The 16347-nt window shown below is 36.0% G+C and overlaps 1 protein-coding gene across 11 annotated transcripts in view; it reads right to left on the bottom strand.

The window, feature by feature from the left end:
• The window catches only part of DPYD (dihydropyrimidine dehydrogenase), a 366543-nt gene that overhangs the window by 323128 nt on the left and 27068 nt on the right, over positions 1-16347 (bottom strand). For all 11 annotated transcript variants that reach the window (XR_011152352.1, XM_069022646.1, XM_069022644.1 and 8 more), the window contains one exon: positions 9129-9239. Coding sequence is in view for 10 of the 11 variants with exons in the window: in XM_069022644.1 (XP_068878745.1) it covers positions 9129-9239 (111 nt within the window). In the remaining variant the exon portion in view is untranslated. The remainder of the gene's footprint in view (positions 1-9128; positions 9240-16347) is intronic.

Genomic DNA, 16347 nt, shown 5'->3' with positions numbered 1-16347 from the left:
GAAGAGACAGATATAATGCTTCCCTTTAGAGGGGCGGGAAGGAAAAAAAAAAAAGAATAAAAGAAGTGAAAATAGAAATCATGTCCCCAGGCAGAGAAAATGGAGTACATTTATTAAAAATTATAAGGTGACATAAAAAGCGCCAACATGGGCATGTAAAAACATTGTTAAATCAATCTTATTTTCTGTCTTTAAGAGGATGAATGAACTCCTGAATAACTGGCACCACAGATGTGACAAATCTAGAATAATTTTTTTTTTTTTCCCTGAGTATTCCACAGCATGTTTTCATAGGCCAACTAAAAATGTAGACTAGATAAAGAAAATACCCAGTGACTGTGCAACTAACTGAAAAACAACCCCTGGGTTGCTTTCTATTACCAAAAAATAACCAGAATCAAGGTGATTCATGATTCATGCAAGACCTCAGTGACTTGGTTAATTGGAAAAAATTAATGTACTAATGGTTTCTACTGTTGGAATGTTTGGTGGAATAAGGGAAACAGGGAAGGAAGAGATATTAAACATTTTAAAAGGCAAGAAGAGAATTTCAAAATCAAACCAAACTAACAGGTAAGAATTTGGGCCATAAACACACAAGATAATCCAACACTCTTTCAGAAAGAACAGCACATGTCTGATAGTTCAGTGGTAAGGCAATTAAATTATTTCATTCTCATTGGTGCTAACTAGGCTCCAGGTGAAATATTGTGTCATTTTTCATCATCATGATTCAAGAAAGATGTAGGAAATTAAAATCTAAAGAAAAGCAAAAAAAAAAAAAAGTTTCATAAAACACAACTAGCAAAGAAGAGCTGAAGGAAAATAGAGAACTTCAAGCATATCTAGCAGGAATCTTCTCATATAAAAGAATCTTAGAATGGTTTGGGTTGGAAGGGACCTTAAAGAATATCTAGTCCAAAAAACCCCCAACCTGGCCTTGAATACTTCCAAGGATGGAGCATCCACAGACAGATAAATTGACAGAGACAGAGAGATATTAAAGATTTTATAACAGAATTTATACAAAAAGTGAACAATTATCAATTGTTCTTCAAGTAGTAGTAGAAGATTATGATTTGATCTTCAACAAATAAAATACAGTATATTTTAGGAAAAACTTTGTTTCACTGATTGAACACTAACAAGAATGAGAAGTTCCTATATCAAGTGCCATTATAAATGGGTTATACAAATATCTGTCAAGAAATGTCTAGCTGGACTTCAATCCAGAAATTCTTTTAACTACCCCTCCCAAACCTTTATTTTTATGATTCTATGATGAGATTGATTTCTATTTACAACCATTGCCAAATTTAAACCTGCTGTGAGGAAACGCTATAGCATATTCTTAGCACAAGAAATGAGTTTCTTATCCTCCCCTCAAGTGATTTTGATCATAAAGTTTCAGTTTTACACTTTCTATTTTTTACCATCTGTTGCATTATTAACATAAACTTTACCAGTCTTTTCTCTATAGTGCATATCCTTTAAAGCACCTATACAGGAAGTCATTTGGATACTTCTTAATTTATTGACTTGCCTTAGCAATGTTAATAACATTCCTCTCAGATGCTACATGAGCAATACTTCAACTTATTTTTCTAAGGAAAAAACAAAGCCATGAATTACAACTTGACTCCATTTTCAAATGGAATGCATGTGGTAGGATCTTTAGTTCTGCAGAAGAAAACATCTTCCACTTCAGTTAGCAATTAAGAAACAGTACATTGTAGTCCTGTTCTTCACATGAGAGGAGAAAAGAAAGTTCTGCTGAGTGATTGTTCCAGATAATTGTTGATTAATCAGGAGTGACTGAGGGTGGAAGGAGTAACTGCAGAAAACACATACATGTAACTTTCTCAAGACAGCTGGAACAGGGACATAGCCAGAAAGACTTGTGAGGGAATGTGCCTCAACAAGGAGTACCTAGCATCTCTGCATACTGAAGAACCCAAAACATTATTTCTGGTCATTGATTCTCAATAGGATACTATGTCTATTTTCAACACTATATTCAAACAGTGTATCAGTTTATAAAACAACAAAGAAATCATTATGAAAATCTCAAATAATTCCTGAGATTCACTACCAAAAATGTAGGAGTTCCTGAAACCAGGACACTACTGTAAGTAAAGAATACTGAATATTGTAAGCGATGAGGCAGTTACCTGCTCTGCACCTGACTGTACATTGTGATAAAAATGCAACAGAAACTGACCAAGAGAAGGTTTTTAAAGCTTCTGGACAGCTCTGTTGCATTAACATACTTTTGTAATTTCCAGTCTGTTACACTTCCTTGCTTCAAAGCATGAGGATGTCAGTGTTCTTTTTAAATATGACACAACCACGATTTTTTAAAAGACACAGCTTTTTCTGCCAGCCCTGTTCATTCATACTTAAATCAAGCAAATCTTTTTATATGCATATATGACTGCATTTCTGATATGCATAAAAGAATGAATGGACTGGTACTGAAAAATTTCGTCCAACTACATGGCAAAGTTGCAGACAAACTACAAGCGGGGTCTTGTAATGGACACTTCAGTGCAATGTAATATTGGACAGTGCTACAAGCAATGCTTAAAATACAGCATTCAGCAAGCTATCCTGCTTCCTTCACACTAAAATTGGTCTCCCAGCTCCGTTTACTTCTACTGAGCAGGTGTCGTCCAGAACTTAGACACTATAAATAGATCTGAAGTGAGTAATTACTAATAGGCTAACAATGGTACAGGATTCTCCAAGAAACAATGTACAAGCACTTAAAATTTCTCAACCTAAAGCTCATGATCCTTTCTAAACAGAGTGGAGAGGGGCCTTCACTATAGAAGAGGAAAGTCTAGTAGAGGAAAGAGCAATCTTAGTTTCAGTTGGAGGCAATATTAAAAAGTAAAAATAAAAAAAAAGTGGGAGTAGAGGGTCTGAAGCAAGAGAAGCTAGTCTTCTTGGTATTTTTTCTGTTTTCCTAAACACCAGGGTAAGAAGGCACCTTTATCTCCATCCAGGAACCACAGGAAAGTATACAGAAGTCCACATCTGAAAGAATATACTAAGCAGAAATTGAAAGTTAACAGTGAAGATGGTTTCTGATCCTATCTCTACTCTCATTTACTCAGCTTTAATGAGGGAGAACAAGTTGGATTTACCTAGAATTCAGCACTTTCAGCAGACAGGCGTTTTTCATTTTGTCATATAAGTATGTGCAAAACGAAACAATTTGCAACTCTGAAACACTTCTGGTTTTGAAATGGCTAAGATCAGAAATACACCTGGAACTAAATGCTGCTCACTAATTGGCAAATGCGCCTCTATAGAAGAGGAATCATCCAAATCAAATATGAGGAACACCAAACCTGAGGAACAGGAACAGAAGCAGTTAAAAGGTTAGAGGTGGTTTTGCACAGCACTCCAGAAGAGTACTAAGAAAGCATTTGGCACAACTTGCCATCACCCAGTATTTACAATTTAATACACAGAAAACATGCATAAAACCACTAATTTGTTGCAGCCAGGCAAGTTAGGAGCTATTGAGATATTCTAATGAAAACACCTTAAGACATTGAAACTAATATAAAACATAAAATTCAAGGAAATTCATAATATGCAGTTCTTAGAGCAAGTATAAGCAATATATATAAACATGTAAACCACTTTATTCCAGTGGAAGGGTTATAAATGCCAGCATATGCTATCGATAAGAGAAAATGCAGAGTAATTAGTTAATCTAAAAAATGCATGAGTAGGAATTTGACTGCTAAATGATTAAACTGGTACATTTTAAAATGTGTATTAATATTTAATTATTGACACTATGAGAAAAGAGAAAATCTCTTGATGTTACTTCTCAGCTCTTTCTGATACTCAGTAACACATGTATTATTCATATGAAGAGTTTGTGCATATACAGTCAATCACTAGTTAAATATAAGAATCATTCTCAAATTCCCTAATCACCTCAATAGATCCTAATGCAATATTTTCCACATTTGGGAATCAGAGCGTTTTATTTAAGAAATCAGTCTGGCCATGATGAATACAGCACAGCTCGAGCAGACATCAGTTCAAAGAATCAGATGTCAAAGTGCTCCCTCTAATGTCCCTTAATCATCACACCAATTAGTGGTTGAATAGTGATGTGATTAAAAAGACTGCTGCTATCCTATACCTATTCAGACTAGTAGAATTCTACATATGTTCTACCAATTAATGTTTGAATAGAGCAGCGATTAGAGAGACATCTGCCATTGTATACCCATTCAGGAAAGAGCTAAACTTGCATATTCATATGCAATGAAGACAAAAATAAATATTTGCAAAGGTAAACTATACATTTAGATTATAAATATAATTGAGTTGATTTCCTTTAATGAGTGTTCTCTATTTTACAATATTTGGGATTATTTTTTATTTATAAATATAGAATCTTTCATCAATACATGTCTAGAAATGGACAAATTATTCACTGAAAAAGCATTTATTCATTAAAGTTCCTGATTTCAGGCCTTGGGTGTACTGGGTTTCATATCTACTTGTCTGCAATTTGCACTATTTCTGCTTCAATCCATCAGTTATTTGTGAAATGTTAACTGGATTATTCTGTAAGCATGATACATGATTAGGGACAAAAATCATGTGAACGTTTTCCACCTCACTGGAAGGCAACACTTAGAGTAACAAACTGATTATAGCTGAGAAAGGATCATCTTGTTTACAAATTTTTCTATGCAAGCTTGAACATTTGTATGTCAAGAGGTACTTACACACCTTTTTTTTAATAATTACTTTTTACAGATGTTTATATATAGCAGTTACAGCCACAGGAAATTTTAGCAAGCTCTTATTACTACTGTTTTAAGGGAGTACCCTTGTCCTCTGAATGTAAAGAGCAACATGAGCTGGTATGTCTTGCAATGAGTTGCAGATCTCACTCTCCATCATTAACACAAAGCAATCAGGTAGTTGCACTTAAAGTTGTACAGAAAAAGACAAGGTGAAGAATTTGGTTTTCTCTAATGGCTGGAAAGAACTATAGTACAGTTAAAGTCTTTTTCCCAAAGTGATGCCTCTGCCAAAAAGAAGGAAAAAAAATTTAAACAAACAAACAAACAGGTGAGCATCAAAATTTCATGGAAGAGAGGCTCTTTTTGCACAATGCTGATCAGGCTTAGCACATGTAAGGACAAAGAACAATGCTACTACTGCCAGAAAATCAATACTATTATAGGCTATGGCAATTAGCTACAAACCAATTTAAACTCCATTTCCTTTTCACCTTCTTGTCTTGTTGAAATACTTCCAGCATTTCCATCTGGAGCAAATGTTACATTTATTTCTAAATGCAGAAACTGAAGAAAGTCTGAATACATAGGTGGATCTATATCAACTTCTCACCTATCCTTAGTAGGTAACTACAAGATTTCATTACCAAAAAGAAGGGTGGACTAAAATATCCCACTGAATTCTCCAGCGACAAGTCAATTTATAAAACCTGTGGAGGTGAATTTCATTTAAATTAAAAACCTGCACATGTACAAGGTAAAAGCACAACTCATCCCATAATGCTTACAAACCCTATTCATAAAGCATGGGAATCAGTGTGCTGGGTGCAATGCAAATGCACACATCTGCCCCTCTAGTTTGTGATCTAAATGTAGGCAAGCATAAAATACACAGAGAAATGGAATTATAAAGAGTTAGATATCACAAATAAAAACATTATTCCAAAGTCTAAACAATCCTTAGGAAAGCCCTGAAATCAAAGCAAATCAGTTTCACAGTTCACTCCTTTGTTTTTGTTTTATCTGTAAATTGATGACCTAATGTGACCTAAATTTTGCACCCTTCTTTAACGTTTGCTATTAGAACAGCCATTACAAAAGTCTTCTACTTTTAGTTTTTTCTGGACAACAGAAATCTCGTTCCCCCAGATAACTAGAGGCATCTGTTTATACCCCTTTTCAGCATGACTCATAAGAAACAAGAGTGTTAATGCTTAGGTCTAATGCTGTTACTGAGGGTGACACAGCAATAAGGAGTTTTCTTACTCTGATATAAATCTCTGAGTTAAAATTTCTGAAGGAAAGCTGACTAATCTTGCACCTACTGCTGTATCATTTTTACAGCAACACTTGGTTGCTAAGATAGTAAATAGACAATAGCACTCATTGAAAGCATAACTGAACCTTCCTTTAGGAGAATACTTGTCCAATGCTGAGGAAAGATACTGACATTCAGTTTCCACTTCAGAACTCATTAAATGGGTAACCCAAAGTGTCTCAGAGCAGGCTAGGAGTTAAAATTTCACTTGTGTAATTATTCTGAAGAAATATGTAAGTCTGCCATCTGGAAGTGTATTAGACATTACAAAGTCACTGTGTGCATGCCTCAGCAGATGCAGCTTTTGTTCAGAGTTTTGAGGGCTGTTAATTTAATTAGTTTTGTATTTTCATACTCCCACCTTCCTTTCAACAGTAGTTCTGCAAAGGCAGCATCAGAACAGCTTTAAAAGAATCTAAAGCTAAAAGCCAAATTCAGATTTTAAGGAAATGGAAACAAATAAAGTTCGTATGGACTTCAAATGGAGCTTGATCTATTCATTAGCAGGCCTAAACATTATCACCAGTGGCTCTCTAGACCAAAACAGAAAATTTTGCTCAATGAATCCTTTCCTACATTAGCTTTCTTAATTTAAGGAGGCTAGGAAAGGATTCTACCGTCTTGTTTTATTTTTTTTATCAAAACCACTCAACAACAGTGATCTGGAGAATGTAAAATGTCTCTTATTTTTTACTAATGTCTTTTATGTAATGGGAGACCAGACAAATATTTGATTTTTTTAATTTTTCAGGGCTTTTTCTGCTATAGTAAGCTGTGTAGCAAATCTTACACAGTCAAAGTAAGCTACTATCTCTGAGTGAAGAAAGGTTTGTCAGTTTTAAAAACTAGGACCATTACCCATCTAAAAATAAGGACTATCCCTTTACAGTTTCTTCTAGCACTTTACATTTCTTATAATAGCTTTCAAACTCAATTATGTGATGTTTCTACTAAATAATACATAAAATGCAGTATAAGAACTATGTGTGATGAAGATAGTTATATCTGCCCGTGTACACATTTGTTTCTTTCTAACCTTTAATCCATGTACCACATGAGCAGACCCTTGTCAGGGTAGGGTCCTAATAACTGCACAGATCTCCCAGCAGTATTACAGAACTATAAAGCCAAGTTGTTTATTAGATGGTAAGCCTATGACAAAACATCATCCTGCAATATTTGACAATATTCAGAATTTCTTTCAACTGAAAATCCTGACAAGGCACGCAAGCTAGCAATGAACCCAAATCAGAGGTGTTTGCACAGCCCAAGAAGCTCAGACCTTGGGGATCCAGGAATATTTGAGACAACATGAGGTAAAAACAGCTAATAGCAGGAACACGGGAAGAGGGACAATTTCTAGAAAACTATGCACTTTAAAAATCAACAGCAAATATCAAACACTTCATGTATAAACTGAATACAAAAACCAAACAAGGCTGACATGGAGAACAGCTCAGGGTTAACAAAGAGTGATTTAAAAGCCTAGATGCTTTAGAAAATCTGTGTTAATACACCCATTAATAAAATATTTCTATGTTACAGTTTAACTAACTAGGGTAATTTACAGTGGGACACATAATCAGGTTACTACACAGATGCCCAGCTGCCCTGCTGCACGGATACCTGAGCTTCCTAACAAACAGTTTCTGAAAACAGAGGCGTTTACAGCCTGGTATTGATTTCAGGTCACCTGAAAACACAACAATGCAAACTGCAGCTGCCCAGAAGCCGCTTGCTAAGTGGCCCAACATTCTGTGCTGCAGGAACAGACAGTTGTGGGCAATATCTGCATCAGACATCCCAAAATAATCATCCAAGCTCACAAACAGAGGGTTTTCACATACATAAGTTTCTAGTTCATAAATTATCTGAGCCAATAAATACAAGAAGGTAGGAATATTAGCTCTAGCAAGAAAGAGATTCTTACAATCAATACTATAAAACAGGAAACTGTACTAAGAGCATTGCTGAAATGCTAAGGATATCCTGGGTTGGTCCTCCCAGCAAGTATTTGTTGCTCATACTGGATTTCATGATTTTAAGAAACTGAGGAACTTTGTGGCATTTTTGGTTGGGTTTGTGTTTTGTTGGGTTTTGGATGACATATTTTTAGTTACAAACAAAATCAACTTCCTATCTGAATTTTCCTGTGTAGTGGGAGAAGGCGTTTTGACAACACTATGAAAAGACACCAGTATCATTAGACCCATATGGGAAATAGTACTCTACCTAAAAGACTTCTGAATTTAGAGGATTATGTAAGACAACCTGAAGGAAGACAGTAAAAACACTACAAACCTTCTAATCAGATGAGAGATCAAAGAGACAAAAAGCATCTGATAGGATTAGTCAAATATCACACTGAGACTAGGAATTCAAATACCTAGAGAGAAAATGATGATATCTAATGGCAGAAATACTGAAGAGTATAGATTGTTTACAGCAAAAAAAAAAAATTATCCTAAAATCAACTATTTCCTGAAAAATACAACACACAATATTTAAAATCCCGAGTCATGTTTTAATCTAAGCATTATACACTTATTTATATATAAAATAGGTACATACAATAGGCTCCCCTATTTCTGTAGCAAAATAAAATTAGCTTTAAAAGTCTCAGAAAGTATAGTGAAGTGCTGCTCTGCCCAGTGTGACTCTTGGAATACAGAAAGAAAAGGAGGGAGCAGCAGAAGAGGCTGCCCAGGGAAATCAAAGGGCTCTGCGTGGCTGGGGATGTGATACGAGAGACAGATCAGACTCCATAACAAAAGGCACAAAAGTTGCATCAAACACTTACTAAAATCACCAAAAATTTAAAAAGTATGGAATTCAATTGGTTCTGAAAAATAAACAGCTCATCACAAAGTAACTTTGTATCTACAGGAACAAACTAGAAGCCAAATGTGGCTACTAAATAACACAAGAAACTCCAATTGATTTCTCACACAGCTGTGATTTCAGCCTCAATGATTGTTCCAGATGCGATGATAAACATGTTCCAGATGCAATAATAAATGTGCACTTACTGAACAGTTTTTGTCAGAATTCCTTTTCCATTGCTTCTTGACTTGTTTCTTTGCTGCAGTTGAGTGAAGAGTTGCATGTGTTTGTTTTCGGGGATTTAAAGCCAGAATGTTCTGTAGAAAGAGAACAAAATATATTAAATTATAGATTAAAATTTCCATAAAGGTTCAAAGGCTCTTAGATCACACTTTACACACTTATTTACAGTGCTATGTAAAACTAAATGCAATTACTCAACATTACAGCCCAACTTCATACAAATTTATTTTGATTTGTATTGTCCACACCACTTAGATAATGAATATTTAAAGACCTTTCTAGGATTACTAGAAAACAGAATTATATTTAGCAGCTTTAATAATGGTTTCCATTCCCATATATTTTTTATGTACAGCATATAGAAACACATAATTCTGCTTCATTATATCACGTCAAGCAACACTTGTAGAACAAAACAAGCAAAAATATTTTTAAATATCTGGGTTATTTCTGAATGTTTCATCACTTCAGTATGAACCCCAACTTCCTCGGTATAAGAATCTCCTTCTAAGCCTAGTGAGCTGATAAGTTAACTCCTTTATCTTTTATTTGCGAGGACACAAACAAATCTCAAGAATATAGCTATGCTTTTAAGTCATAGTGGAGGTCCGACACCACAGGCAGAATGAAGTTTGCCTACGTTCACTATCCTAGTGTAACTTCGCAAATTAAATCCAATTTTTGGAACCAAAACTTTTTCAAATCAGACAAGTGACAGATTTCTATAGCAAAAGTGACCTTGTTTATTTCAAGGGGTGAGTGTGAAAGGCATTCAAGAGACAGATCCAGACTCAGGTCTGTGATGGAGAACAAACACAGGGACATTGCTGGTTGTAACTTCTGGAACTGGTTTGCAAGTTTACCTATAAAAAACCTTGGCTTTAGCATTACATGTCTCCACTGTGGTGAGTAGTGTGTGTTTATTCTGTTACTATATGTCAAAGATGTGCGAGACTGACTTACAGAAACATGAGGAGTGTGATGGAGTTATGAATATTATATTGTAATTCTTCCTAATTTTAAAAATCTGCTTTGGAGGGTGATAATGATGACAGTCATCTCTTGTATTAAGATTTTATTGCACTGATTATGGGGACTTCTTATTTTAAATGTGAAGGAGTCACTTTCTATTCAACTATTTAATGCTTTACTCTGAACTGATTGGTAATCCGATTTTCCCACAAACCAGAAACCTCACCCCTTTGAAAATTCTACCTGCAAACAACGACATAGCCTAACACTGCAACTCCCAGACTGCCTGAAGCACAAAGAGATGAAAAGTGGGGTACAACATTCAAAACTGTATAGACTATTTAGCAGCCTACATGCTGCTGATTTTCAGAAAGAGTTACAGGGTTTTATTGGATGTGCCTCTGCAATTCCAGCAGCAAAGACTCTGCTCCCGTTCAGGGTGTTCCCCAGATGAGTACCTCAAGCAAGATGTGGCAACCAAATGCATTCAGTGGTGGTTTATGCCAATTTATTTTGCCCTTAATTAAAACAGAGCAGGGACATCCATATAAGGGATATCTCAGCAGATACTTGAATTTCTCAGGATGATCAAACTCAACTGTCAGAGCATTATCTGACTGTTGAGTACCCAAATTACCCAAGCTGGGCAGTACGTTTTGAATCACATACAAACTTCAACAAAATTTTGTCTACTCTCTTTTGTAATTGCTTAATGCTTGGCCATGAATATTATAATTATTTTAGCAAACTGAAATGAATTGCAAATTTCTAGCAATAAACTGTAACAGATGTACTCCACTGGGTACAGCACCAGTTGGTTTAAAACATGGAACAAATGGTGGGGCAAGCCAAGGACGGAAGAATCCCCATATGTTTGCTCCTGTTGGAATTCTGGAGCAGGAGCATGGCTCCAAGTGCAACAGTTGCAAAAACCCAAAAGGACTACGTAGCACAGCATGTCCCAGAATTAAATCTGAAATAAAATTGGCACAGAAAATACTAAACCACATATACAATATAAAAACTGCTTGTATTTCCACTACCTAAATAATATACTACCTGCCCAAATCTTGGATTACTGACCAAAGTTGCTGCTCTAGCTAGAGGTCCCTGGTGTTTAAGAACAACTCAGAAGTTAACTGCTTAAGTGGGAAAATAATGCAAATGTTCTTGGGTCAGTTGAACTGTCAGAAATTAAATTAGTGAGGGTGTTTTCTTCCTATTCATTTCAGTTCCCTGGTTGGCTTTTCATAGCTTATGGCTAGTCAGTCATTTAGTAAATTTAACTAAAAATTCAGATGGGTCAGCCACTAAGTGCAAAATTAATAAGAAAGTTCTAGAGTTAGTATTGCAAATAACAATGAATACACACAACTAAACAAAAATAAACCACTTGGACATGAAAGAAAGAAAACCTAAGACCTTCAATCTCTCAAACACACTGGTCATCTGAGCAGGGGGAAAGTTCATTGGTGAGGAGAATTATTTGGGCACCTGCAATCTTGCTTGTCTGAATCATATGCTTATCCTGCTACATAAGTTCTCATTCTTGCCATATGAGCTGTTGCTTGATCTCTCCAGATATTGAAAGGGCAAGACTTAAGTTCCCCAGCAGAGGATACGGGTACATAATACGTCTTTTCAATACGTCATAATACTTTCTATGAACTTTGGATTTCCCATTAAGATGCTATTTGTATAGTAATGCAGAACCTATGAATTATATCTTTACAGTTTCACAGAAATGGTCCCATTTATTTCATTAATAGTAGATATAACTCCAATATCATTAATGGCTGCAAATCAGAATATAAGGATGCTGTACTTCAGTGGAAATCTATTGTGGTACTCTGTTGATGAAGAAAGAGATGGGGCTGTGAGTAAGGACATAGAAGTGGACTGAGCCCATGCTGAGTTTGTGACATGTGGCACAGAAGCACAACGTGCACAGTCAAGTTAAACTTGCAGCTTTGCACAGCACTGATGATTACGGGCACCACCAAAGTATTACACTTTCTTTCACTATTTCCACAGATTAATTTGAAGACTTCACTTTGGGAGAAAAGCCAAGTAGCCCATCTCTGTGGAACACAACTCAAATATATTTTGCAGATGACTCCCTCAAATATAATTACCTTAAGGAATTCCTTTAATAATAACCCATGACAATGACTTCTTTCAGGTCTTTTAAAAGACAACAATTATTATAAGCTACAAAATACAGAAGAATGGTTCAATTTCTGAATACATCCTCTTCTAGAAAGGAACATATTTGTTATGTCTAATAGATATTGATTTAGGTTGCAAGAATCCTAAAATGCAATAAACTACTCATATGTAATGTACATTGAGAATGACTAGCATGTATAAGTCGTAGCTACAGTTCTTAAATTTTGAGAATTTAGTGATAGATGGTTATGTTGATCTGTGCCAACAGCAACATAGCTTCTGAGATTAAATTTACCATAAGCTATTCACTAGATGTTTATTGCTTAGCTTCTACTTTAAATGGCATGATTAAGAAATCTACAGAAAAAATACTAGCTCTAATTTTCACTATCATCTATTAATGAAAAGGCTGTAAAAGTTTTAAAACAGCATGTTATATCACAGTGAGTAATTTATCAGGAATTTGAATTAGTATTACTCCAAGTAAGTGATTCCAAAGCAGTCATCCAGGATAGGATACGCTCTCCAGTTGGGAGTCCTGTCTCTGATACAGCACTTTCAGGTAAATCAAGGCAGGTTTGGCACATGCTCTGCAGTGATGCAACATAAATTTCTAAAGACATTTAATTTCATTTTTAATTTCATTAAAAGTGTCACTTTTTATTCTCATCTCATAAAGCCACTCTTCTCCTGAAATCGGAAGAAGCTATTTCAATTAAATCTGATTCTTAATTAAATGCATGTTCAGCAAAATAAAATATAAAAGTTATGGAAGCACTATGCTCATTGAGAATGCGCCAAAGCCACTGGGGACAGAGGAGCAGGCAGAGAGGGGATGTTATTAAGGAAAAGGTACAATTTAATTCATAGGTGAGACTGCAGTAACTCCAAGACAGTCATCAAAAAGTCCTACAAGTCTAGCAGCATCTTTGTAAATTATGTGACATTAATTCAAATTTTGAAAGCTTTTCTTTAAAGCACTATGTTGTGAAATCTTTGGCTTTTCTTTTTTCTCCCCAAAAGTAACAACCTTACCAAGGTGTCCTGCTTATGTGGACTTTACCTCTCATTCAAAACAATAAATTTGGAAAAATTCAATAGTTAAAGATTACTCTTCTTCTGGAGAGCCTCTTACTGAAACCAGTGAGTTGCACCAGGAGTATTTAGTCCTTAGTAATCCTCATATTTGTTACTGCTCATTCGAAGCCAGAATAAGGATCAGAAAATCTATCTTCAGGCTCTGCCACAGGTTGCAATATCAAAACTGTATAAACTTCTTGAAAAGACAAAGTAAATATTTGCTTGTTTCATGGATTCTGTCCACTTCCTGTAGCTTGTTGGGGAAGCTTCCTATGAACAGCCCCAAAACACCTGCTGAAGTTCACCACAGACCAATGTGCACACTGTCACAGTGAAGCTGTGGAAAATGCAACAGTTCATTGTTGCAGACTGTGATTGTGGGCATAAAACAAGGTCCCATGTGTCAGTCTTTGTTTTAGCATACAGCTCATTTCCCTAGCCCAGCCTCTGCAATACACAGGCTATATCCTGATTTAATCCAGTTGCTTCACAGAGCCTCCTCAGCTAAAAAGTTTTATATATATCAATTAAAATTCTGGAGTAGGCCAGGCATGCTAGGGAATGCATGCGGAGAGCAATTTAACCCACCCCATTCCATTAATCTACCCAATTTCCTTAAAAGGAGTTGTAATCTCCCTCACAGCAAGTAACATTAAATGTATTGCAAGATACATATGTTCACCAAGTGAACATAATGAGAACATATTTATTTTTTCTAAGAATAATGAGCATATTAAACAATTAATTTCAAAGCTATGCAAGTGTTAATTCACTGACAGAAACAAATACCTGGGGCTTTTCCACTAATATTTTCTAGTATATCTGAATATGAAACTAATTTTGTAATTGCTATTCAGTCAAAGGCTAAAGAATTCAAAAGTATTTGTTTTCATGAGATTAGATGACCCCACAATAAGGAACTGTGTTGAAAAATCACATCAGTGAAGAAGATGACCAAGGTGTGAACTCCTATTAATATCTAATTTGAATTGCCTAATTCACATTTTGCTTCTCACATCTACTCTACTTCTTGGAAAGCTGCATGAGGTACTGACAGTCAGATGCAGGACTTTACATGCCATGCAAAGTCCTCATTATACATGAAAGTTTCATTGCCCAATCAGAAAGTTCTAGTCATAGGAGAGTTTGTGACACCCGAAGATAAATACAGGATTTCGAAAAGTATCTATGGTGTCATGTTTTCCTGAAGCTAGCTCTGTGTTATTTTCCATTATTGAAAGAATATAGGACAATGTTGTGAATCTCTCCCACATGCTTATTTATGACAGAATATCCCATAAATTGACAGTTGTGTCAAATACATATTTCGTTACTGAAGATCAGAACTGATGAGAACCTTTACAAACAATTTATGTAACTTGGATGATAATGTCTCTTAGGAATTCATGAATTCATGCAAAAATTTCAAAAAGGTGAAAAGACCATGCTTTCACAGTAGTTCAGGCCTGGTTTAATTGTGAAGCAACAAAAGCCAGAGAAAGCTTGATGAAATGTGAAATGAGTGGAAACATCAAGGGAAGAATGTGGTCAGCCTTTGGAAAATCCAAGGAAAACCCCCAAGGAATTATTTTTGTATATTACCAGATATGCTTTCTGTTACTGAGACAAATGGCTGCACACATGAGCAAAGTCACAAGCAGACTGTGAACATAGTTTATTCCAATATACCACAGTGTGACAAGGTGCAACCCTCTCATCTCTTTCAGTAACAATAAATTCTCCAGGTGGCCCTCTGCTCATGCCTGAGCCCTTTATACTCTTATTAGCTATGAACCAGTCCTCAAGGTCCATCAAGTTGGAAGATGGGGCTCCAGTACTTTGAAGAGACAACCAGCCTATGAACCAGTGCCAGAAGAGCAGCAGCACTGCAGCCTTCTGTGGGACAGGGATGGAGAAGCCAACCTGCTCAAGGACTGAGGCCTGACCCTGAATCCTGGCGTGCATATGGGCAGGGGGAGCTCAAACCCAGATGGAAAAGTCCCAGCTTTTAATCACAAGACAAGTTTCTTCTTCAAGCCACACAAGCTCATAGTTTCAAAAAGGAGCAAGAACTAAGGCCAGTGGACGATCTAGTGATAAGCATATGCTACCTGTGTGCTGCCAGGTCACTGCCTTTAGCATAGCACTTAAGTGCTGTATCTTCATTTTTACATTTCCACATTGCTTTAAATTCCCCCCTAAGACAAACTGCTGATAGCAGAACAAAGACCTTTCTGGTTTCTTGCACTCCTTGCTAGCCCCTAGTATTTAGAGAGAGAGTAAGACAATTTACCCTGTGACACCCTCACAGTGTATCAGTATCCTAGAGGTGTAGTCCTGGATCCATTACTAGATACTTAAGGAATGGGATTTTCAATTTTATCACTACAGAATTTCTTGATCCTCAGATTTTCCTGCAATATGTAAATACTGTGTCTTAACAAAATGAGCAGTTTTCTAAATCACTCCCACAAAAGTCGGGAAAGTCTTAGTTATGAATATGTCTATGTTAACAAAAGTGTGTTATACCTCATGCACTTCCCGTTACATAAACAAAGTTAATGCATTACACATTAACAAAGTAGCAAAATTACACAACCCTAAGCATGGCTTACATAATACTGCTGTTACCTTAACTGTCAGATTTAGAGCTTGATTTCTCTAACTCAGCAATGCATTTGTGCTAGGTATTACTGTAAATTCTAAAAGGTTTATTAAAATGAAACCCAAAAAGTGTTACTTGTTTCCCATCGATACCAACCACTCTCCTCTATGGGAAGAGCTCTGGGTGGTAAATTACGCTCATGGAAACTCTGCATGCTACCTCCTTGACACAACTAATCTCTGCAGAAGTGCCTTGACCCTCACAGGGAAAACTAAAGCGAATACTCACCCTCCAGGCTTTACTTAAATATCCAAGTAGTACCAGTATCAGTGAATTATTCATGCATTTAACACAAG

This window comes from Aphelocoma coerulescens, chromosome 8 (genome assembly GCF_041296385.1).
Source record: "Aphelocoma coerulescens isolate FSJ_1873_10779 chromosome 8, UR_Acoe_1.0, whole genome shotgun sequence".
NCBI classification, from domain to species: domain Eukaryota; kingdom Metazoa; phylum Chordata; class Aves; order Passeriformes; family Corvidae; genus Aphelocoma; species Aphelocoma coerulescens.
Note: the sequence above shows the minus strand (reverse complement) of the source record. Positions and strands in the feature narration are given on the sequence as shown.